Source organism: Eumetopias jubatus, unplaced genomic scaffold (assembly GCF_037043125.1).
Source record: "Eumetopias jubatus isolate StellerSeaLion01/CBP00866 unplaced genomic scaffold, mEumJub1_p1.0 scaffold_2, whole genome shotgun sequence".
Lineage (NCBI taxonomy): Eukaryota > Metazoa > Chordata > Mammalia > Carnivora > Otariidae > Eumetopias > Eumetopias jubatus.
In genome coordinates this window covers 201518750-201542753 of record NW_028274808.1, presented here as the reverse complement: position 1 = coordinate 201542753, position 24004 = coordinate 201518750, and the positions used below count along the sequence as shown (strand labels likewise).

The 24004-nt window shown below is 65.6% G+C and overlaps 2 protein-coding genes across 5 annotated transcripts in view; one reads left to right on the top strand and one right to left on the bottom strand.

Moving 5' to 3' along the window:
• The first annotated feature begins 608 nt into the window (after window positions 1-608).
• On the top strand, window positions 609-15811 carry FGFR3 (fibroblast growth factor receptor 3). 2 transcript variants are annotated; one of them, XM_028087806.2, is made up of 17 exons: window positions 609-717; window positions 6185-6454; window positions 6670-6723; window positions 8922-9091; window positions 9165-9288; window positions 9363-9553; window positions 11425-11569; window positions 12039-12229; window positions 12575-12720; window positions 13145-13266; window positions 13347-13457; window positions 13540-13730; window positions 13819-13941; window positions 14055-14125; window positions 14278-14415; window positions 14601-14706; window positions 14777-15811. In XM_028087806.2, the coding sequence occupies exons 1-17, from the start codon at window positions 609-611 to the stop codon at window positions 14921-14923; spliced, it is 2409 nt and encodes an 802-aa protein (XP_027943607.2). In that variant the 3' UTR covers window positions 14924-15811. The 2 variants fall into 2 exon arrangements, with proteins under 2 accessions (XP_027943607.2, XP_027943614.2); XM_028087813.2 differs by lacking the exon at window positions 11425-11569 and adding an exon at window positions 10577-10727.
• Window positions 15812-20352: 4541 nt separating this feature from the next.
• The window catches only part of LETM1 (leucine zipper and EF-hand containing transmembrane protein 1), a 37880-nt gene continuing 34228 nt past the window's right edge, over window positions 20353-24004 (bottom strand). For all 3 annotated transcript variants that reach the window (XM_028087986.2, XM_028087996.2, XM_088021264.1), the window contains one exon: window positions 20353-23323. In XM_028087986.2, coding sequence (XP_027943787.1) covers window positions 23174-23323 — 150 coding nt within the window. In that variant the 3' untranslated portion in view covers window positions 20353-23173. The remainder of the gene's footprint in view (window positions 23324-24004) is intronic.

The window sequence follows — 24004 nt, the reverse complement described above, 5'->3', positions numbered from 1 at the left end:
GCGCAGTCGTGCTCCGCCGGGCGCACGGACGCACCGGCGAGCCGACGCTGGAGGCACGGGGCGCAGGCGCTGGGCCGGCGGGCAAAGAGCCGGAGCAAGAGCCGCGCGCGGGGAGTGGGCGCCAGCGGCCGCCAGGTCTGTGCGCGGGCGCGGAGGGGTCGAGGCGGGCGCGCGGCGAGGCCAGAGCGCGCGGCGGGCTCACGTCCCGAGCGGTCTCTGCGGCGGGGCCCGGCCGGGGCGCAGGCTTCCCGCTCTGGAAAGTTTGCCGCCGCCGCCGCCGCCCTGGGAGGGCTCTGCAGAACTAAGGGAGGGAAGGGGGAGGAAGGGAGGGACCGCGGCGGGGAGGAGGCGGCCGGCGCCAGGCGGCCCGGGAGCCCAGGGCGGCGGCGGCGGGCGGGGCGGCCGGGGATCGTTGGAGCCGGGGCGCAGGAGCCCAGCCACCGCGGCTTCCGCCCCTGCGCGGCCCGGCTCCTCCGGGGTAACGAACTGCCCGCCTCCTCCCGCAGTCTCCCGAGTGGCGCCCTCCTCCCGCCGGTGCCAGAGCGGGGCCATGGGGGGCAGCATGCCCGCGCGCGCCGCCTGAGGACGTCGTCGCCCTAGCCCCCGCTATGGGCGCCCCGGCTCGCGCCCTCGCGTTCTGCGTGGCGCTGGCGGTCGTGACCGGCGCCGCCTCGGGGCCCCCAGGCATGGAGCAGCGCGTCGTGCGGAGAGCGGCAGGTAAGGAAGCACCCGACGGGTACCGGAGAGGGGCGTCGGGGCCCAGGAACCGGCTTCTTGGGTGGGTGGGGGGGCGCCGCATCTGAGTGGGCCCGAGGGCGCGCCCCGGGCTGGCCCTGCGGAACCAGAGCCCGGGTTTCTGCCGCCCTCCCTCCCCGGGAATCTCGGCCAGAAGTTTGTGGGGCTCCTGGAGCCTCAGGGCTACCGCCCAAGTGCGAGGCCACGGCGGGGAGCTGGACGCGCCCGCGGCGTCCGTAGCCACTGCCCCCCGCGGTTCCCTAGTGGGGCGCAGCCTGACCCCGGGCAGCATCGGGAGAGCGCGGGGGCTGCGTTTCCCATTCCCATTGTTCTGCGGGTCCTCACTGACGGAAAGTTCCTATTGTTGGTGCCGCAGTCCCAACCCGCCTCCGCCCCGGTTCATGGCTTCGGCCCAAAGCGAAAGACCGCACTTTGGAGGGAGGGTGTGTGAGAGTGCGTCAGCCTGCCACCCGGGTCCTGCCCCCCAGTGGCCTGCGCGACGACGCAACACCGTCTAGTGCTTCCGCTCCCCAGCCCGGTGGGTGAAGGTGTCTGCTCCCCCAGGGTGCGCGCCCGACGCCAGGCTGGGCGCCGCGAGGTGAGAGGGCGGGTGTCCGAGGGACGTGGAGCCGTGGACCCCAGCTGGCGGTCAAGGTCGGGTGGGCGTCGAGGGTCCGCGAGGGGCCCGCGGGCCGAGCTCCGGGGAGGGGCGGGAGCGCGTCGGTGCGGCAGGCCCCGCCCCGCACACGCGCCGCGGCCCTCGAGGTGCAGCGTGCGCGGCCCCCTGCCGAGCCCGCCGTGCGCTCCGGGTGGTGCCGCCCCGCACACGCGCCGCCAAGCTCCCGGCTGTGCCCCGAGGAGAGAACCGGCCCGCGGTGGGGGTGCAGCTGGCCGGGGAGAGAACCGGCTCCAGGGGACAGACGGCCCGTAGGAGAGAGCCGGCCCCGGGGACGGACGGCCCGGGGGATAGTTGGCCCCGGGGGGACAGCCGGCCCCGAGGAGAGAGCCGGCCCGGGGGACAGCCGGGCGCGGGCGAGGGGGCCGTGCGCACCCCCGCTCCATCCCGGCGGCCTCGCGGAGGGAGGCCTTCGCCCGGTGAGCTCACGCCCCACCCGGGCGGGCCCCGAACAGCCGCTCCTTTGTACCCGGCACGGCCACAGACCGCGCATTGATGGCGGCCGCGGCGGCCTCGCAGGGAGGTGTGAGCTGAGCGGCGGCGGGCGCGCCGTGCCAGGGAGGCGGTGGCCGCGGGCAGGACGGAGGCAGATGGCGGCCCGCCCCTCCCCGCGCCCCCGCGCCCCTTTCTGCGGCGGCGGCTGCAGCGTCCCGGAACAATGTCATTTTTTTATGAATGAAGTGGGCCCGGCGCTTGAATGTGTGTGTCATTCAGCGGCGTGACAGAGGCCGTCGCGAGGTCAGCGCGCGCTTTTAGCGCCTGTTCAGGCGGCCCCAGCTTCCAGGGGCGCCGAATAGGCGGTCGCGGGGGGAGCCCCGAATTAGCATTCGCATTCAGATAGAGATATTACTCGCTACGGCCGAGGAATGTCAACTAGCCCCGAGGAGGGCGCGGCGGGCGGGGCTCCGGGCCCCCTGCGGACCCCCTGCGGCGTGCGGGGGCGGGCATGATGGGGGGCTCCGTTCTCCCTCTGGGAACGCGCCGCACCGGTGAGGCCGGTCCCGGGGCTCAGGCCTGGGGCACAGCAGCAGGAGGGACCCCAGGGCGCAGAGCCTCTTTCCCCCACCAGGGCATAGCTGCCCCCTCCCCCCCGCCCCGAAGTAGAGGGGCTGAGACAGGTAGTGAGTTGCTAGGTCAATGAGCTTTTAATCCGGTTCGCTAAGGAGATGGACCAGGCCGTAAAAATTCAAAGACCTCGTGAAATTTAGAATTTCCAGCTGACACTTTCCCAGGAAACATAAATTAAAAAGCCAGAGTTGGCTGGGGTCGGGGTGGGGAAGGTCCGGGCCACTGGACTGACCTGGGCAGCCTTCATCTGCACATGGGGCCAGTGTTCTCTGTGAGGGGCCTTGAGGGGGGGTACTCCCCTGCCGCCTGACCCCACCCAGCCAAGAGGGGTCCCCTGGGAGTGCAGGGCATTTCCCAGAAAAGCACTGGTTGCAACCTCCCCCACCTCCTGCTCATCAGGATTGGACTTTGAGCCCCACAGGCCTCTGGGTGGTTTATTAACCTGGGTGAGCCAGAGGCTGGACTTCTGACCTCTACCCCTGCACTGAGCTGAGAAGCACCCCTGCCCCCAGGGCCTCAGGTCCTCCTTGGGGCTGCTCTGGGGCCTGGCTGTGCCCCATTTCATAACTGGAACTAAAAGGGAACAGGAGCCCCAGCAGACATGGGCTGGAGGGGCAGCCTGGCAGGTCTGAGTGACTTACAAGTGAGTAAGCAATGAGGGGGGATCTCTTCTGGATGGGAGGGGAGCTCCCTGACCCTACATCCTGCTGGGGGCTCTGGGTACCCTCCTCAAGCCCCAGTCACCTTACTTTTTTGTGAGGACAGGTAATGGCAGGGTTCTGGAAAGGTCAGGCTGGGTCATCCCATAAGCCCACATTCACTTGCCTGATCTCCAACCCCCCCCCCTTTTTTCTAACTTTGTTAATGAAACTTTTCAGATAGTTTCCAGGTGGGAAGGGGGTAGGTCACATCTTCTGCCTCGGCTTCGGGTCCCTTTGAGAAAACCCGTGTCGCTTGGGCTGTTTGGAAGCATGTACGACCCATACTCTGGAGGGCAGTGAAAGCTTCATCAGACATCCGGAACCAGACCCTTTGTTCTTCATCCTACCCCAAACCCCAGATCCCTTGGGGGCAGCCAGTCCAATGGTTCCTTTGAATCAGGTCTGAATTTGATGCTTGTTCTTTGGGGTCGCCCCCAAGGCCCTTCTGAGGAAGTGTTGTCCAGCCCCTGTGCACTCCCTGTGCACTGGGGGGCCCTCAACTGTAGTGACCTGAATCTAGGAGCGTGTCCTGCCCGTCAGGGGTCAGGGCCCGGGCGGCAGCCCTCCCGAGCAAGCTAGCTCTGGCCATGGCCTGGTGACATCAAAGGTGACGGCTTGGGTCTCTCACCCTTGCTCTCCCGGGACCCAGCGCTTTCACGGCTGGGGTGGCCTCCCTGGCCTTCCAGTGGGATTTTTGCCCTGTGTCCCAGTGGGGGAAATTGAGGCACGAGGCCAGTGAGTAGCAGAGTCAGGGGGACCCTGTGACTGGGAGACAGGCCCGCAAGCCCAGCTGGGCCTTTTCAGGACACAGTACCCCTTGGGTGGTCCCATGGGCTGCCCTTGGCCTAGGGCCCCCGAATGAGCTCCGCCCCCTGTTGGGGTGGGGGTGCGGGTGGGGGCAGGCATTCCACCTGTGCCCACTCCCCTCAGGCACGGGGGCACCTGCCGTGGCACACAGGACGGCCTCTAGCATGTGTGGACCCCAGCACTTGTGTGGGTGTGGGTAGGGCTCCCTTCTGTTGATCAGGGAAGACTCCCTCCTAGAGCTGCTGGGGGTGGGGGCTGAACAGCATGTGCCCCTGCCGCTCCCCAGGTAGAGCCAGATGGTGGCTGGGTTAGCGCCCACCCATGCCCATCACTTTGGGCCCTGCCCATCCTTCTTTGTCCCCCTGCTGACCCTATCCCCTTGGCCACTGCTGGCTCACCCCCAGGGTCCTCCGTGGCTCAGGGTGGGCCTGGTGTGTCAGCTCTACTGGAGGCAGAGACTCTGCTGCCCTGGCCCGGGGGTCCCTGGCTTCGGCCCCTGGGCAGGTCAAGGGCTGGGCCTCAGCTGAGTGCAGGGTCCATCCAGCAGCAGATGGCTGGCCTGGGGGCTGCTCTGTGTCTCCTCAGTCCCATGCTGGACAAGGTTGAAGTGAATACTGTGTGGATGGTTGACCGGCCGAGCCTGCCCAGACCAAACCGGAACCAACCACTGTTGCCCTTGGGCCAGGGCCTGGGGCTGAGGCTGCCATGACCAGCCTGTCCTCAGCCTTCTGGGGGGCCTTGGTCAGTGCCCAGCACTGGGTGGTCCCCACAGGATACAGTAGCCCGGACTGTGGGGCTGGAGGTCAGAGCAGAAGTCCCCTGACTGTGGGGCCCCCAGGGATGCAGACTTGGAGGATACTCCAGAGACCCTCCTGGTGGGCACGGGGCTGGTGGGCCCGCCGGAAGTGGGTGGGCAGAATTAGGACTGTCCAGGGAGCCAGGGGCTGGTGTGGCTGGAGCAGGCAGCTGGGCCCTCGAATCTAGGCCATGCGTCGGCAGAATGACAAGTGATGGTGTGACTGACCCAGCCGGGTCTGGGGAAGGAGGCCTGGGCAGCGGGACCACCCACCTCTGTCCCGGGCCCCAAGCCCAGGCTGCCCTCCTGCGCTGGCCATTGTCTGGCCCTGGCAGGGAGGCCTGGGGGTGATAGTCAGCCCCGCCAGGGGTATGTCCCAGAATCTCAGTGTGCTAGGCAGCCACTGGGCCGGGAGGAGGGCCCTGGGGGCTTACGGGTGGACATCCGCCCTTGGGAGCATCTTCTACCCCAACTTAGCATTTGCACGTGAGGTGGGCCAGGTCCCCTTAGCCTGGCTCGAGGGTTCCCAGTCTGACCTGCTCACAACCTCCCACCCCTCCCAGCTTGTGTCCTTATCTGTGAAATGGTGGGGGGGGGTCCCAGGTCCCCTTAACCTGCTGGCCTGTGAGACCGCTGCCCGCAGCATCTTGTCTGTACTTAGGAGTGTTCTTGCTGTGTGTTTAGTGTAGTGCTGAGGTGTAGCTCACACACACGACACTCTCTTCTAAGATGGGGTACAGGCATTCCATGTCCCTGAGACCCGGGCTGGCCCCCGAGGTCACCGGCCCACAGCAAGTGCTGCCTAGCCGTGGCTGCTTCCTCCTTGAGCTGGGGAGTGTCTGTTCTCTGGTCCGGAAGTGCTTTTGCCACCAAGATGAGAGATGGGGGGCAGTAAGTGGGACCCCTGCCCCCCTCCCTGTTCTTCCTGCCTCGAGCCTCCATTTTAGGCTGGAAGCCAGAGGTCTGTGGAGCACCTCTGCCTGCTGCCTGGTTTTGTATGGCCTGTAAGCTCAGGATGTATTTTGCATTTCTAAGCGGTTGGAAAAAATCAGAGGAAGAATGGTACTCTGTGACACTCTGCAACTTGAATTCTCAATGTCCACGAGTATGGTTTGGTGAGCGCGCAGCCGACCCCACTTCCTCGCGCGTCATCTGCGTCGGTGCCACAACGGTGCGGTTGTCCTCAGGGCGCACACCAGTTGGCAGGCCTGGGACACTTCGCAGGACAGCAGGCTCCAGATGCGGTGGCCCTTGCCTAGGCCTCTGGGCCCCAGATGCCCCCACCACAGCCTTCGCTGCATGTCTGGGCAGTGGTCCTGCCGTGGGGCCTCCCGGGGGTGCCGGGCGCCCAGGATTCCTGTTTCGGGGGCTCCTGCCTTAGGGTCATTATCTCCTCCACAGAGGCCCTGGGACCTGAGCCCGGCCAGCAGGAGCAGCTGGTCTTTGGCAGCGGGGACACCGTGGAGCTGAGCTGCCATGCGCCTGCCGGTGGTCCCACGGGGCCCAGCGTCTGGGTCAAGGACGGTGTGGGGCTAGTGCCCTCCGACCGCATCCTGGTGGGGCCTCAGCGGCTGCAGGTGCTCAACGCCTCCCATGAGGACGCGGGGGCCTACAGCTGCCGGCAGCGGCTCACTCAGCGCGTGCTGTGTTACTTCAGTGTGCGCGTGACCGGTGAGTGCCCCGGGGCCACACCCCGCCCCGGGTGGAGGGTCTTGGTGGCCGTTGGGGGGGGCACCCCGCAGGAGGTGCTGCGTGAAGGGGCTCCAGCCCTGCCCGTGGGGGGCCCCCACGGACCCGGGAGGAGGTGGAGGTACTGGGGTGTAGGCCCCGGGCCCTTGCCTGTCGGGGGGCTGACTCCTGAGCACTGCCTCTGGCCTGAATTTCAGATGCTCCATCCTCCGGAGATGATGAGGATGAGGAGGACGAGTCTGAGGGCACAGGTGAGCCCCCGGGCTCCGGGCTGAGCCCCCGGGCTCCGGGCACGCAGGGCTGGCTGGGGCTGGGGGCCTGCCTCCCCGGGGTGGGCTTGCTTCCTCGCTGCCAGCCCTGCGCTCATCAGGCAGGTAGGAGACCGAGAGCTGGGGGCCGTCCCCCCGGGATCACACTGCGCGTGGGGGCCCCTCACTGTGGCGGCCCTGAGCTCTGGGTGGCAGGCTGCGGGGGGGCCCTGTGTGGGAAAGGTGAGACGGGGAGGCCGAGGCGGGGGCAGTGAGGTGGCCCAGCCGGGCTGCTGTGGGTCATCGGACTGAGGGGTCAGGGGCATGGGAGGTGGGAGTGGAGGGTGGCCGTGGGCTCTGGGGACACCAGCTTTGGGCACATGTTCGTCGTAAAGGGGAGGCTGTGGCATTTGTGGGGAGCAGGCCGCGGGTGTAGGGGCAGGTGGGGTGACGGCATGCAGGTGTGTAAGCCCGGCGTACTGGTGGGTAGACTGGGCCCATCACGGAGGGGCTGGTTAGGGGAGGTGGGGGGCCATGAGAGGTCCAGTGGGCAAAGAGGCGAGGGGGAGCCCACTGGGGAGGTGGAGCTGCGTGGGGATGTGGGAGAGGAGTGGCCCCGGGAGAGGAGCCAGGCGCCGGGGCGCCTAGGTCGGCTCTACCTTGGGTGTGCGTGCTGACAGAGGCGTGGAAGGGCCCTTCCTGAGGAGCCACCTGGTTTCCTCTATTTTCCCTTTTTCCCTTGGCTGCCAGGAGTTCAAAGCCAAGCTCCAGGCCCAGTTGCTCCTGGAGCCCCGGCCACCCTGGCCATGTCAGGCAGTGCTGGCCCCCTTCCGCCACCCCCACCCCGGCGCACCCCGGTGGGCTCAGGGCCTCCAAGGGTCACTGGCAGGCTGTCCTCCACAGACACCGTCCAGCAGGGTTGAGCCACCATGGTCTCAGCCTGCCGGGCCCCCTCGGGGTCTCTGCTCCCTGCCTGGGCCTCAGCGCCCTCCGCCAGCTGGCTGTGTTGAGGGCAGCAGGGCAGGGGTGGGGGTGAGAGGGGCATCTCTCCCCTGTCCTAGGGGATGCCTGTCCAGCCTCCCAGGGCAGGAATGCAGCCCCCACCCCAGCAACAAGGAAGGATGGAAACCAGTTAGGGGGGAGGATGGGGACAACCCTGAAAACCAGGAGGGGGCAGGGCCTCCCGGATGCCATGTCCCCTCCCCCTGCCCAGCAGGCCCTGGAGTGCTCTAGAGGGTGACCCTGGGTCTCAAGGGTTCTAGCAGGCACCTGACCACCTTTGAGACTCTGGGCTCTGCAGGTGGCTGGGCCTTATGTCCCGCTCTGCGGCTTCCAGGTCCTGGCCTTGCTCGTCCACCCAGCTGGGCTCTGTGACCTGGGCTGACCTGGTTCCGCTTCCGGCTGGGTCTCCACCTCAGTGGGCTGGCCCCAAATGTGCCTCCCTGGGTTGGTGGGTGCTCCCCTGGGAGATACCCTTGTGTCTTGAAGGCTCCCAGGTCAGGGGGTATTGTTCCGGACCCTCGGGCCCCCTTGGCTGCCGCAGTTGCTTGCGGGAGGCAGACAGGGAAGGGAGGGGCGTGTGCTTAGCTTTGAGAATGCTGGGGGGCGATGCCGGGGCTGTCGGCGGCCTCGTCCAGCCAAGGCAGAAGTCCTCAAAAGTCCAACACTCCGGGGGCACCCAGGTGGCTTCGGTTGTTAAGCATCTGCCTTCAGCTCAGGTCATGATCCCAGGGCCCTGGGATCGAGGCCCGCATTGGGCTCCCTGCTCCGCGGGAAGCCTGCTTCTCCCTCTCCCGCTCCCCCTGCTTGCGTTCCCTCTCTCGCTGTGTCTCTGTCAAATAAATAAATAAAATCTTTACGGGCGCCTGGGTGGCTCAGTTGGTTGAGCGACTGCCTTCGGCTCAGGTCATGATCCCGGACTCCCGGGATGGAGTCCCACATCAGGCTCCCTGCTCGGCGGGGAGCCTGCTTCTCCCTCTGACCCTTTCCCCTCTCATGCTGTTCTCTCTCTCTCTCTCTCTCTCAAATAAATAAATAAAATTAAAAAAAAAAACTTAAAAAAAAAAAAAGTGCAACACTCCGTACACAGGAGGGGACACGGAGGCTGGAGGCGTGGGCAGCCTGGCGGCTTCTGAAGGGGGTGTCAGGCGGGCCTCTGCCCCCACCCTGGTTATGGCTGGCACGCACCCCTCTGCCAGCAGGGGCCCCTTACTGGACGCGGCCTGAGCGCATGGACAAGAAGCTGCTGGCGGTGCCGGCCGCCAACACCGTGCGCTTCCGGTGCCCGGCCGCCGGCAACCCCACGCCGTCCATCTCCTGGCTGAAGAACGGCAAGGAGTTCCGAGGCGAGCACCGCATCGGGGGCATCAAGGTGGGCCTAGTGGCGGGCGGTGCTGGCCGGCGGGGTCCTGGGCCACTGTCCCCTCACGCACACCTGCCCACAGCTGAGGCACCAGCAGTGGAGCCTGGTCATGGAGAGCGTGGTGCCCTCGGACCGCGGGAACTACACGTGTGTTGTGCAGAACAAGTTCGGCAGCATCCGGCAGACCTACACCCTGGATGTGCTGGGTGAGGCCCCGGGCTGGCGGGTGTGGCCTGGCGGCGTGGGCCCCGGGCGGCCCCTAACCCCGTCTGCCCCGCAGAGCGCTCTCCGCACCGGCCCATCCTGCAGGCAGGGCTGCCTGCCAACCAGACGGCCGTGCTGGGCAGCGACGTGGAGTTCCACTGCAAGGTGTACAGCGACGCGCAGCCCCACATCCAGTGGCTCAAGCACGTGGAGGTGAACGGCAGCAAAGTGGGGCCTGACGGCACCCCCTACGTCACCGTCCTCAAGGTGGGTGCCACCCCTGGCCGGGCGCCGGCGGCGGGCTGCTGCACGGGAGCCGCTGGGCCTGGCCCTGCTGGCCCCCCCCCCCGTGGCCGGGAACCGGGAAGGCATCCCAGCAGGGAGGCTCGCTGGGTCAAAGGGCTGGCAGGGGGCGGGGGGGTCGGCATCAGACCGGCCGGGGAGAAGTGGTGGGGGGCTCGGCTCCACACTGGCGGGCTGGGGGGTCGGCTCGGGAGTCTGGGCCCAGTCCCGGCATGTGAGGCAGGCAGCACGTGGTCCTGTGGTGAGTCCTCGGTTTTCCCGTCTGCCCTAAGGGTCAGCCTCAGCCCTGGAGGTAGGCCTGCAGACGGCACCCTGGGCCGGGGTCAAGCTCAAGGCCCCAGGGCAGGCAGGTGGCCGCTGAGCCCTGGCACGGCAGGCTCTGGGCCCGAGGTGCGGGCAGCCACGCCTTCCGCTGCCCTGATTCGACACCATCCGCGTGCGCAGAGCATGGCTCGCGGTCTGCCTGCCTCCCTCCGCCCTCGCTTTGTTCCCACGGCCCTCGGGGCGGGGGCCACCCGAGTTGGGATGGTTGCGACACTCTCAGCCCAAAGAGAAACATCTGTTGCTCATGGGGGTGGGGAAGCGGGCGCTTGGGCTGAGAGCGGGAGTGCAGGCCCGACTGGAGAGGCCGCCGTGGCCCCGTTGGGTGAGAGCTCCACACTCACGGGAACACGCTTACGGAGAGCCGGGCCCCGCTGGGACTCCAGGGCTAGGCAGCCGGAGGGCCTCTCGGGGGTGTGCCTGCAGGGCCACGCTCTGGGCTGACGTGGGTGGGCGTGCAGAAGGCGCATCCTGTGAAATCACGGCCCACCACGGGGAGGTGCTTCCGTGGCCTCCAGGCCGGCTTCCTGCCTGGCATAGCCTGGCCGGCCCCTCCGTTCCTCGAGGCCCACCCCCGTGGCGGGGTCCGCTCCAGGCCCCGCGCCCACATGGCCGCTCTGCCCAGCTGCTGAGGGCGCGCCTAAGCCGGGTCTCTTGTCCCCGCAGTCCTGGATCAGTGAGAGTGTGGAGGCCGACGCACGCCTCCGCCTGGCCAATGTGTCCGAGCGTGACGGGGGCGAGTACCTCTGTCGAGCCTCCAATTTCATAGGCGTGGCTGAGAAGGCCTTTTGGCTGCGTGTTCACGGGCCCCAAGCAGGTAACGACTCTGTCCCACGCTGCCTGGCACGCCGAGCTCCAGCTCCGACGCCCTGGCCACGCGCCCACCTGCACGCCCCCATCCTGCTCGCTCCCCGCCCCGTGGCTCGCGCTGTGCTCCCGGCGGAGCCACGTCCGCGATGCTGGCGCCTCTGGCCTCCACTGTGACCGCCCGCTTCGAGCCCCCGCGACCTGTGCTGACCCCGCCTGCGCTCCCGCCACACCCCCAGGAGGCCTCCGGCCTGGCAGAGGCTGTACCGCTCGGCGTGAGCTTCTGCTTCCACCCCGCCCCCACCCCACCCCGTGCGCGTCTCTCGCTCTGCCTCGCTCGCTCTCACCTGCTCCCGCCCCGGCCCCACGGCCGGCTCCCTTGCTGTCGGTCTGTCCCTCGGTTCACCCGCCCCCTGCGCCCCCCCCACCCCCCCGTGCACACACTAACCTTGCACGCCGCGTTCGTGCAGCACGCCGCTGGCTGCATGCCTGGCGCTCACCTGGGACAGAGGACTCGCCGGTGGAGGGACTGGCTTCGGGCTCTGTGTGGACGCACGAGGCGGAGGACCCTTGGCGCCATGGCCGTGGCCGTGGTGGCGGCAGCGTTTTCCTTGCAGCCTGGCTGGATCGTCACTGCGTGGACTCTGGCTGTGGTGCCCATGGCAGGTGCTGGTGCTCGCCTATCGCGCTCTGTTCTCTCTTTGTAGACGGCGGGCGCTAACACCACCGACAAGGAGCTAGAGGTTCTGTCCTTACGCAATGTCACCTTTGAGGACGCGGGGGAGTACACGTGTCTGGCGGGCAATTCTATCGGGTTTTCCCATCACTCTGCGTGGCTGGTGGTGCTGCCAGGTACTGGCTCCTGCGGCCTGCTCTGTTCCCGTGCTGCCGGGGTCGCTGGCTTGGGACACTCCACAGCTGCCAGGGACAGGCGGGGGACCCTGCAGCCTGGGGCCACCTTGCTCCCCGGCGCTCCTGCGCCAGGCCGATGGCTGGTAGGGGAAGACAGTCGACATGCCGTGTCTTGGCTCAGAGGGGCCCCGCTGGAGCCCCCCGCTCCCAGCCAGGTCCCCGACAGCCTAGGTGGTAGCTCTGGAGTCGCCCCGGGTGGCGGGTGTCAGTGCTGCTGGCTCTGCTGGGCTCTTCTCTCCTGGGTGTCCCCCTGCTGATCCAGCATTTCTGACCGCAGGCCCCTCAGCGTGCCCCCACCGGGGCTCTGAGCCCCTTTCCCCATGCCCACCGTGCCTCTGGCCCCGGCCCTGGCCGGCCCGTGGGGCTCCCGTGCGGCTGGGCCAGGCCTGCAACGCCCATGTCTTTGCAGCTGAGGAGGAGCTGGTGGAGGCCGGCGAGGCCGGCAGCGTGTATGCGGGCGTCCTCAGCTACGGGGTGGGCTTCCTCCTCTTCATCCTCGTGGTGGGGGCCGTGGCACTGTGCCGCCTGCGCACGCCCCCGAAGAAGGGCCTGGGCTCGCCCACTGTGCACAAGGTCTCCCGCTTCCCGCTCAAGCGACAGGTAACAGAAAGTAGATACCAGGTTCCGAGCCGCCTGGCCTCCCGGAGCCCCCACGGCCCCGCCTCCCGGGCTCCTGAGCTCAGGGACACCCTGCAGCATCTGAGGCCCGGGGCCTGCCCAGGGATGCGGGTCTGTGTGGCCACTGAGCCAACCCCGCTCTTGTCCTTGCGGTGCCCCGGGTCCCTTGATCTCCACGTAGCGCTAGGTGGAGGTCAGCCAGACCTCCCAGGCCCTGGCCAGCCCGCCCACACAGGCAGAGCCGCATCCTCGCTGACCCCAGCTACCCCCTCCCCCCCGCCATTGTTTGGCCCCACGACACCAACCTGTCCCTGCTGACCCAAGCAGGTGTCCTTGGAATCCAACTCGTCCATGAACTCCAACACGCCGCTGGTGCGCATCGCCCGGCTGTCTTCTGGGGAGGGCCCTGCGCTGGCCAACGTCTCGGAGCTGGAGTTGCCCGCCGACCCCAAGTGGGAGCTGTCCAGGGCCCGGTCAGTGGTGGCGATGTGACCCTGTGTGCTGGGGCCGGGCCCTGACCCAGTGGGGATCGGGGGCACATGTGGGGTGTGGGGGAGGAGGCACCACTCAGAAACCTGATTGGACTCTGATCAGAGGCAGGTAGGAATCAGCTCCGTGCGCGGTGTGGCTACCGCTGGACGTGGGGCTGGGGCCAGAGGAGGCTGAGCCAGGGATAGATGCTCCCGGGGGTGGGGGCACCCCTTGCAAAGTGCTCTGTCTGGAGGGCCTTTGCAGAGTGAGAGGCTGCAGGGTCAACGGCCTTCATCCTCACGAGCAGGGTTGTGGGAGCACGTGTGGAGGGCTTCCTGGATGCGTTGGCACTGGGCCTCCGAGACAGTCTGGGACGGAGCCCGAGGCAGGTGGGAGTGCCCACTGCCTGTTCGTGTCTACCGCCAGGCTGACCCTGGGCAAGCCTCTCGGGGAGGGCTGCTTCGGCCAGGTGGTCATGGCAGAGGCCGTCGGCATCGACAAGGACCGGGCCGCGAAGCCTGTTACTGTGGCCGTGAAGATGCTCAAAGGTGAGGGGGGGCGGGCCGTGGCAGCGGGGGCCCGGGCGGGGCTGGGGCACAGTGCCTGACACAGCCTCCCTCCCGCGCAGACGATGCCACAGACAAGGATCTCTCGGACCTGGTGTCTGAGATGGAGATGATGAAGATGATCGGCAGGCACAAGAACATCATCAACCTGCTGGGGGCGTGCACTCAGGGCGGTAGGTGCTGCGGGTGGGTGAGCAGGTGGGGCTCACGGGGCCCCGAGGGTGCGGCCCTCCTCTGAGGCCCCTGTGCTCCTAGGGCCCCTGTACGTGCTGGTGGAGTACGCGGCCAAGGGCAACCTGAGGGAGTACCTGCGGGCCCGGCGGCCCCCGGGCATGGACTACTCTTTTGACACTTGCAAGCTGCCCGAGGAGCAGCTCACCTGCAAGGACCTGGTGTCCTGCGCCTACCAGGTGGCGCGGGGCATGGAGTACCTGGCCTCACAGAAGGTGAGTGGGGGTGGGAGGAGGGGCGGCAGGTCCCTCAGCCAGCCGGGGCCACGTGGGAGCCTCACTGCCCCCTTCTCCCCCCGCCCAGTGCATCCACAGGGACCTGGCTGCCCGCAACGTGCTGGTGACCGAGGACAACGTGATGAAGATCGCGGACTTCGGCCTGGCCCGTGACGTGCACAACCTTGACTACTACAAAAAGACCACCAATGTGAGCCCAGCTGGAGGGGGGTGGTTGATGGTGGGGGGCAAGGAGAGGGAAGCCCCCCCCCCCCCGCCAACAAGAGGGCACCTGGCCCCAACGTGCCCCCTTCCCCCTCCCAGGGCCGGCTGCCCGTGAAGTGGATGGCGCCTGAGGCCTTGTTTGACCGAGTCTACACCCACCAGAGTGACGTGTATGTGGCCTCCCAGATCCTGGGGAGGGCCAGGGGGTCGGGAGCTGCAGGGGGTGCAGGACAGAGCTGGGATCCTCCCAGGCCCTGGCCCGTCTCCCCTACATTCTGGCGGGGGGTGCAGGGCAGGCTGACTGTCCTGTGCTCCCCACCAGCTGGTCCTTTGGGGTCCTGCTCTGGGAGATCTTCACCCTGGGGGGCTCACCGTACCCCGGCATCCCCGTGGAGGAGCTCTTCAAGCTGCTGAAGGAAGGTCACCGCATGGACAAGCCGGCCAACTGCACACACGACCTGTGAGTGTCTGCGCCCTGCGACCACCCTTCCTGACACTGGTCCACGGGGCGGCCCACCCCCCTACCCCCCCGTGGCCTGGGAGCTCCCTCAGCAGGGTTCCTGAGGGGGACGGGTGGGAACCCATTGCAGGCTGGGCTCTGGTGGGCGCCGGGCCGGAAGCCTTACCCGAGCATGTTGCCCACAGGTACATGATCATGCGGGAATGTTGGCATGCGGTGCCCTCCCAGAGGCCCACCTTCAAGCAGCTGGTGGAGGACCTGGACCGCATCCTCACTGTGACGTCCACGGATGTGAGTGCTGGCCCCCCCCACCCCCGTGCTGTGTGTGGGGGACGCAGCACTGACCGCCGCCCACCCACAGGAGTACCTGGACCTGTCCGTGCCTTTCGAGCAGTACTCACCAGGCGGCCAGGACACCCCCAGCTCCAGCTCCTCGGGGGACGACTCTGTGTTTGCCCATGACCTGCTGCCTCCAGCCCCACCTGGCAGTGGGGGCCCGCGGACGTGAAGGGCCACCGGCCTGCAGGCCGAGCCCCCACCAATGTGAGAGCGGATGCCAGCTCCCTCCCGCCCCCGCCGTGCTGCTGGTGGAGTGCTGTGGACCACTGGGGCCCCCTGGCCCGGGTCTGAGTCCTGGGACAGATGGACAGACGGACAGACGGACAAGACAGCTCTGTGCGTGCGTGTGTGTGTGTGTGTGTGTGTGTGCGCGCGCGCGCGTGTGCGCACGCGCCTGTGTGTGGGTGTGAGTGAGTCTTGGGGCCCCGGCACGGGGATCCCCGGGGTGCCCGCCCTGCTGTACAATGACCTCCTGGCCAGCGGCGCAGCAGCACCAGGGGGACGAATGTAGAATGTAAAGGGGGTCCTTCTGGGGCCCCTGCCCCAGGCTCCCCTCCCCCCACCGGCTGCCTCCCAGGGAGCCCCGGGGGCTGGCCTGGCTCTGGCATGCAGTGTAGGGTCTTGGGCTGAGCCTGCGGGGTCGCCCCTCTGGGGCAGGCCCCCCGCCCACGCGACACCTTGTGCCTGGGGGTGAGTGTGAGCACGCAGCCCCCCTCCAGCCTTCCCCACGTCCCACCCTGCTCCTTGGAGACGGAATTACGGGTACCTGAAGGCAGGAGCCTTTAACTTCTCTCCGAGAGGTTCATTCCAGAAATGAGTGTACATTTATATAAATAGGAGCTGTGTGTAGGACACACACATATATATATAAATACCTATACGGGAGAAGGGCTGGTGTCACAGGCACGGGACCCCGGGGGCCCAGGGAGCCCCCCGAGGGATTTGCTGTGGAGACGAGCACAAACACCAGCAGATGATGGAGGGGCTTTTCTGGCAGTTTTGTTTTAAAAATTGTACCTGGACCTGTATATTTGTAAAGCTATTTATCAACCCCCAGAACCCCTGTTCCTGTCTCGCCACCCCCCCCCACGTTCATAGTGTTGAGACAGCCGCATGGCAGAGAGGTTTCGGTTTTAACTTATTAACAGCTGAGAAGGGTCCTGCTTCATTTAGAGGCCCTGCGGGGGACGTGCATCGTGCTGGGCAGCACCCCAAAGCCCAGCCCGTTCCCTGGCGCCCTTAAGGGCCATTCATAGTTTGAGGTGATTCTAGTGAGGATGTTTTATTTCCTTTGGCCTTCTTTTGCAGGGGAATTAGATTTCTATAGGGTTTTTCTTTAGGAAATTTATTTTTTGGGACTTCAAGGCAAGCTGGTATTTTCCTCCAAGTTCTAATTGCCATGTGTTCTGGGTGGGGAGGCAGCTTCCAGTGGGGGCCAACCCTGCACGCAGGCTCAGATGTTATTAGATGTTACAAGTTTATATATATCTATATATATAATTTATTGAGTTTTTACAAGATGTATTTGCTGTAGATTTAACACTTATTACGCAATGCTTCTAGACTTTTATAGCCCGGACTGCCACCTTTCAAAGCTTGGGAGAGAAAGCCGTGAATTCAGTTTTGTTCCTTTTTGTACTGTTAATGGCCCGAATTTGGGGGGCTGTTTTTTGCTCATCAGCTGGCCAGCCGGGCAGTTGTTCAGGGTGGTCTTTGTTCTCAGCGCCCCCCCCCCCCCGCCTTACGGGGGCCAAAGGTGGTGGCCCAAACTGGCAGACATGCTTTCCAAAAAATAAAGAGAGACGACTGGTTCCCATCCCTGCTCTGTGCCTTCTTGTTTCCTGCCCTTCTGGAACCCCAGTTCAGCCTGGGACAGGCCCTGTCGGCTGCCCTCCCCGCCCTGAGGTGGGAAGGGTCTCCAGCTGCTACGGGCACAGACGGACTGGCGGCCTGGGGTCACAAGCCCAGGTCCCGGCTTGGAGAGGACAATCCTGGGCAAAGCCAGGGTGAGGGTGGTCCGCTATGTCCAGCTGCACGGGCGTCCCAACACTGGCAGGGTACAACCTCAGGGCCCTGGGTGGTCTTCATTCATTCATTCATTCATTCTCCACCTCAGTCTGAGGTCCCCAAGGGCAGAGAATGCCAGGAAGGGGGTGTCCAGGGGATGGGCAAAGAGAGCATCCTGGGCTGTGCAAGGAGGAAGGCCCTGCCAAGCCGCCTGGCTGCCCCTGGCTCGTGGGCTCTAGGTGGGCTCGGGGGGTCCTGTGCGGGCACCTGCAGCGGCTTCTGAGGCCTCCCCCTCCACACCCTACCTGCTGGCATCTGCGGTTAGCTGGGGGGGAGGAGGTGGTTTCTAGCTCCCTGCCCACCCCCACCACAGAGCCGCATGCTAGCAAAGCTCTCACCTGGCCCCTGGTTCAGCCAGACCCCCGGGGGAGAGTGCTGTCTGCTCCCGGAGCCACACTCCGGCTCCTGGACGCTTCCCTTCCCCATCCCATCCCCTCCTTGGGCTTCACCCGCAGCCCCTGCTCTCCACCACTCCTGGGACTTTGGGCAGTTGCTGCATGCTGACCCTCAGCTAGCTGGGGCACTGAGGACCCAGTGGCAGGACCTGGCCCCCTCTGCTCTGGAGTTCTCGGTCTGAGGGAGTGGGGACACGGATCGGGGCACCCACCCACGCCGCACTGGTGGGGGTAAGTCTGGGAAGGCTTCCTGAAGGAGGCAGTAGTGCCCAGGCTAAGTGGTGAGGCTAGAGAGGATTCAGGGACAGGCGGCCGAGCACAGCCTTGGCCCAGGTCCTCTCTGGACCCCAGTGCTGTGCAGGGCCGACTGTCCGTCTTTCCTCTCTGTCCCTGTGGACACCTAGTCTGGTCTGACCGCAGAGGACCAGCCATCGTGCTGGGTCCTCTTTTAACTCTGGCTTCTCAGAAACTCGCTCCCCCTACAGCTGTGTTCAACTCACTTTCCAAGTCTGGGGCCGCCCTGGAAGGGGAGGATCTGAAGCCGGTGCCGTGCAATACCTCGACCCCACTGGGGGAAGCAGTCCTGGCACCCGGTCCGGCCTGCCAGAGACCCGGTGCTCTTTGTGTCCCCAGCGCTCTGGAGGGATGGAGGCCAATGAGGGCGTGAACCCCAAGTGTGGGAGCGCGGCCTGGGGCCCGCAGCACCCCAGGCCTGCGGGGAGGAGGAGGGGGCAGCCCAGAGGGGACCCGCGGAGGGGGGGGGGCCTGGCGGGGAGCCCTGGGGGGGGCGAGGAGGTAGCCGGCGCGGGGGGGACCTGGGGGGGAGCCTGGCAGGGGAGGGCCCGGTGGGGAGCCGGGGGGGGGGTGGGGGAGAAAGGGGGGAGGGGGCCAGGAAACGGGGAGGCGGGCGGAGCGCGGGCCGGGAGCGCCCTCTAGTGCCCGCCCGCCAGCATCCCCGCCAGGGGCGCGCTCGGGAACGGCGGTCAGGCCCCCAGGGGAGGGGCCGGTCTTCCGGACGCCGGACCGAGACCCCGCGCGGGACGGGGGCGGGCAGAGGAACGGACCAGGCCGGCAGGTTGGGGCACTGGACAGGCAGGCGAGGGCAGCCGGACCGTCCGCACGGCCGGGGAGCCCCCCCGCCCCTCACCTGCCGGCCCCACCTACTCCAGGGCCCCGCCCCTGTCAGGCTGCACCTGTGCGGCGGCCCCTGCGGCCCCGCCCTTCACCCGCCGAGCTCGCCTCCTCCTGCAAGCCTGGCGGGCGGTCTCCGCGCAGTGTGCGAAGTGTTCTCTCAGCCCCGGGCTGGGTGGGGTCCGCCCCAGCCCCGGGGCCCGCCTCAGTGGCGGCTCAGGGAGAGAGGCGTCCACACGCCACCTGCCCTCGGAAGGTCGCGAGCTCCCGCGTTCTTGGACCTCCAGGCCCGGCCCTTCACCTTTCCCCATCGCTGCCTGGCTTGGCTCACCTGGGCTGAGCGCCTCCACACCCTTCCTGGACCCCGCAATCTTATTCCTAACCTGGGGGCTGCCGCACGCCTGTGCTGCTAGGCCGGACACCAACCGTGCACCCCGCGTCCTCTCCCAGGGCGGGTGGGCACACAAACTTGGCCGCAGCTGCCAAGGTCTTCAGGGTCGCAGCCCCCACACTGAACACCCTTGCGGGCCGGCCGAGTGGAAGGGCGCCAGCCGCCCCCACCACGGTGGCGCAGTTTTAAATCAGGTCCTCATCTGGCTGTCTCTCCTTAGCCCAGAATAGCCCCTGGCCCTCTCCCGTCTTCCCGGAGTTTTGGGGGGGGCACAGCTATGTCCTGTTGGAAGGTCCTGCTTTCTGGATATGCCGGTGCTCCTGTGAGGTCATCAGACTTTGCTCAGTGCGCATCTGGGGCAGGAACGCTGTGGGGGGTGGGGAGCAGAGCAAGGGGCACATGGCCAGCAGCCCTCACCCCCAGTTGCCCCAGGGAATGGTGCCCGGGGTCTGGGAAGCAGCACAGGTAGCTTCCAGGCCCACCAGCTGAAATCCTCCCTCAAGACCTTGCGGGGATGGAACGCCCTCCTGAGAAAACTGGGGAGCGCCTCTCTCTCCTGGTGGGAGTCTGCACCAGCTGGGCAGACAAGACTGAGGACCGCCACGGGGCGGGATCTTCGTTTACAACCAATTCTCGGTGTTTCATACTCATTCTGTCCTCGTTCTGCTCAGGAGCACCCCTTCCCTGGGACTGTAGAGCCACCTGCCCCCACCCCCCGGCGCCCTCCCGGATCAGCGTCCCCAGAGCCCTGGGGTCTCTTTGTGGCCTTCTGAACTGTGGAGCCGAGAGGCAGGCTCCCGCCCCGGCCTCCTATCACCCGCAGGTTTACACGGCCCCCGTCTCCACTGTCCCCGGCCACTGACTCCCACGATGGCGTGTGGGTGCCTGCCAGGGCTCCGCAAAGAACCTGGACAGGAGCCGTCGGCTCAGGGCCCAGGCCAGGGGGAAGGCAAGGGCTGAGACCCAGCAGCCTCCCCCCACACCTGCACCCCCAAAAATAACCTCTCCCACGTGGTTCTGGAGCCGCGTCCGAGCTCTCAAGACCTACGGGGCAAGGGGAACGTGGCCAAGGCTGGCCTCCCTGAGGTGGGATGCTAGTGAGGGTGGCCCTCAGGCAGGGTGTCCGGACTCAGCAAAGGTGGAGGGATCCCACACAGCGCCCCACGCAGACGGGTGCCAGTGAAGGGGTGAGGCCACCTGAGACAGGGTGGAGGTCACCTGGCTCAGGGTGGGAGGGTGGGGTGGTCTGTCTGCTGGAGGGAACTGGGGGGCACGGGGGCGGGCATCATTGTGCCTGCCCTGCTGCCTGGGGGCCCTCCCTGCAGGGGCTCAGCTCTCTACTTGGGTAGAGTGCAGGCAGCCCTGAGCTGGCTCTCCGGGCCCTGTCCAGGCTTTGGGGAGCAGCCTGCAGGGCAGGGAGGGCCCCTGCATCATCCGGGACCCCCTCAGTGGAGCGCACAGCCCTTGGGCAGCTCCGTCCCCACTGCCAGGAGTCTTCAGTCTTTCCCAAGAGAACGGGGCCCTCCTAGGTGGTCCTTCAGCTGGGATCCCAGGCCTGCCAGGTCGGGCAGCGGCCCCCTTCACCAGTCTGGACAAAGCAACCACCGCACGGTGGACAGGTCATCACAACAGTGCTTTATTAACCCTTCTCCGTACATCACCCTGAAGGTCTAGCCACCGCACGGGGGTCAGGCTGGGGGGGCACAGTCTGACGGGACGTGAAGCCAGTGCGCACCTGAGGCCACATGGGCTTGAACTCCGCAAGGTGGGACGTCCGTCGGGAACCTGGCCTCACGGTGGCACAGCCGCACCAAGGGCCATGTGCCACCCCCTTCCGCAGTGAAGGTGGAAGAGGGCCCTGAAGCCCAAAGCAGACACTCCCAACAATTCTGTCAGCTTCCACCTTGACTTCTGATGTGCCACATGGTTCAAAAATCTTACTTTGAGTGTTACGGGAACATTAATTTGGCATTTTAATAAAAACACTATTTCTAAAAAAAGACATTTGTACACAGCTGGTGGGGGGTTTCTCAGGTGGAGCTGGCCCAGGGCACCACTGTGAGAACCACTGCCTGGATGTTATTCTGCAAAATTACAAAGTGCCCTTCACTTTTAAAAAGTCTGGGTTTTGATATTCCAAAAGGGCTCCAGAAGCCACACACCGTTTTCCCAAATCCCAACTAAAAGAGTGGGTGTTTAAAAGGTGGAGCGCAGGATGAAGCACATGCTAAGAACTCCTGTCTCCTTTCCAAGCAGGTGTCGACATCACAGGCTTCTCCTCAAGAAGAGCAGAAAGGCCACGGGAGCAGCCGCCTGACAGCAGCGGTCAAGGCCCAGGTGCCTCTGCAAACCTCACGGCACAGAACTGATTTCTAGGTCTGCTGCCGGCGGTGCACCTGGACACAACCCTCAGCTGCAGCGAACGGTTCAGGACAGGAACATCCCACGCGCCCCCGAGGGGGGAGGCCTGCAGCAGGGCCACTGGCAGCGTGGCCAGCCCCGAGGGTCCTCGACAAGCCCGGCAGCATCCGGGGGCGAGCGGCTCTCTGGAGGGCGCGGACAGGCGGGCGGTGCGGCGGGAGCGCCCGGCCGTGCCAGTGACCGCGTTGTGGGGATGCCCAGGGCACCCGGCCGGGGCAGCGAGGGGGAAGAAAGGATTTGGGCACAGCTGATGGGGCGCCAAAGCACCCCTCACTACAAAGACAACTGCCATCCGCGGGGCCCACAGGCGGCCCAAAGCTCATAGACACGCGCACTTCCTACGGCTCAACCCCCGCCACTCACGGAAGTGTAAGGTAATTCATAAATATTTTAATTAAGCATCTAAAATATATTTCTCAAATAATCGAAATAAAAACCCTTTAGAATCCAACTGTTACTTTACAAAGGTTTACATTTGAGAATACATAATCTTACTCCTATTTCGTCAAGTTTCCTCTTTTAACGGCTGAGTCAAAATTTTCAAGTAATTTAGAAGCCACCCTTTCTGGGCCCTCAGCCCATCGCTCCTCGGTCTCTTGGCTAAGGTCAAGTGTAGCATCTGGGCCCTCATCCTCCCCTCCTGGCTCACCTGGCCACCCTGTTCCCAGGTCTTCCAAGCCGGGGCCTGCATTCCCCAGAGAGAACGTTCCCGCCCGTAACGGCCCCAGACTTTGAAGAACGAGCCCGACAGAGCGGAGCCCGCAGCACTGTTCCCCCACCGCCCCGGGCACCCCCGACCTGAGCCGCCAGGTGCTGAGGTGGCCGGACGCCAAGCCCACGGAGGCCGCCCTGCTCCAGCCCCCGGGGTGCGCCAGGGGAGCCCGACACTCCAAAGCCTGAGTGCTGGACCGCCCCCCGCCAGGGTGCTGCCTTTCTGAAAGCCCCTCAGAGCCCCCACCACAGGACCAGGAGTGCAGCCACTGGCCTGCTGGTCCGGAGGGGCTGGGAGCAACGCTATGGCAGGGGTATGTGCGCTCAGAGCGCCCCTCGCCGTCCCTGGACACACAGCGCAATCCGTTCCCATCACCCACGGGGGTGACAAGGTGCCGACAACCCAAAGTGGGAAACTTTCTAAAAGCCACAACAGCATCATCAATTAGTTGAGTGGAAAGGCTTAATTTCCAAGGGCTTCATTAGTACCCCTCCCAGCGTAACTCTCGTCAGCTATCACAGGTCAGACATGCGGTGGTGTGTGGAAAGTCTGTACTAGTTAACTGGTTCAAGGGTTAGGGGAACATCAAAGGTTAAACCAGGCAAGTGCGGACACACACGACAGGGGACTTGCACAAGGCACCCCGTTCCTGTCAGAGAACTGTGGTTTTCAGAGGCCATGGGATCCGCGTTGTTCCAGAGACGACTTTGGAACTGTGCGTGAACAGGTGCCATGTAGGCTGACTGGTGGTCAGGAATCCGAGTCCGCAGACTAACGGGCACGTCTTCTCCAGAGCCAAGGAGCGCTGTGTTTCTCTAATTCCCATCTGCATGCCTCAGGCTCCGCGGGCACGGGGAGTCCACACGGCCGGTCCTTTCTCCTCCGGGGACAGGAGCCAGCAGGGTGCGGCCCACACAGGGAAGGAGGCACCTTCCTGTCCCGGTCTGGCCCGGGCCCAGCTCTGGAGCCGGGAGGCCCGTGTGCGGCCAGGACCCCCCGGCCACTGGCGGGCTGCACACGTGGCCACCACGCCTGGGGCCACGGCAACACCGTGCCACTGTGAGTCCAGACGTGATTCCCTGAAAGGGTTTGGGGATTCCAGACTGAATGAATCTTCATGGAATGATGAAATTAAAAATTACCTGATTATGGAAGTTTCTGATTTATTCCAGACAAAATACTAGACTGTCACTAAGAATCACCTCAAAGCCGTCTCTAGCACAGCAGGGCCCAGCAGCCGGTGCTGCGGGGCGGAGGCCGACGTGGGAGGGGCCCCCGAGGCGCCCGTGAGCGGGGCGGGCCCTAATTCTTCACTTCAGCGGCCTCCTTCCCAGCCTTCTCCTTGGCCTTCTCCTTCTCCTCCACCTTCTCCTCCTTTTCCAACATGGCCACGATCTCGGCCACCTGGCTGGTGGAGATGTGGATGTCTTCTTTGTCCACCAGCTCGATCACCTACGCACACAAGAGAGGGACGAGGGGCTCAGGGGTGGCCCTGCCCCCACGCAGTGCTTTCCCCACAGAGCACGCAGGGGAGATGGAACCCAGCTCCTTCGTCCCGGCAGGGGGGCCCCTGGGGTCCTGCAGCGGCCCTGGTTCCCCAGTATCAGGCCCCCATCCACCCCCAGGAGGCCAAGAGGCTCCAAAGCCCCAGGCCAGGTTAAAGCTAGGAGGCAGGGGCGCCTGGGTGGCTCAGTCGGTGAAGCGTCTGCCTTCGACTCGGGTCATGATCTTGGGGTCCTGGGATCGAGCCCCATGTTGGGCTCCCTGCTCGGCGGGGAGTCTGCTTCTCCCTCTCTGTCTGACCCTCCCTGTTTGTGCATGTGTGCTCGCACCCTCTCTCTTCAAATGAGTAAAAAAATCTTAAGAAAAAAAAAAAAGAAACAGCTACGACGAAGAGGGACTCAGAGAGAGCAGGAGATGTGTGCTGTGTGAGGATGTGGGGGTGGGGGGAGGAGAATGCGGGGGCGGGTCCCCAGTTGCGTCCCCGGTCACGGCCGGGGGGGCCTGCCCTGGACAGAAGCTCCTCAGGAACTTCTCGCCCCCGAGACTCCACCAGGGCAGAAGATCCAGGCGTGCAGGGCAAGGGCATCTGAGCTACCATCCACACCATGGAAGGGGCCCCAGGGAAGGGGC

Coding starts and splice junctions, on each gene's coding strand:
- FGFR3 (XM_028087813.2), top strand. CDS start 609: ATGGGCGCCCCGGCTCGCGCCCTCGCGTTCTGCGTGGCGCTGGCGGTC. Junction 9,554..10,576: donor CCTACGTCACCGTCCTCAAG/GTGGGTGCCACC, acceptor TTGTCCCCGCAG/TCCTGGATCAGTGAGAGTGT. Junction 12,721..13,144: donor TGGGAGCTGTCCAGGGCCCG/GTCAGTGGTGGC, acceptor GTCTACCGCCAG/GCTGACCCTGGGCAAGCCTC.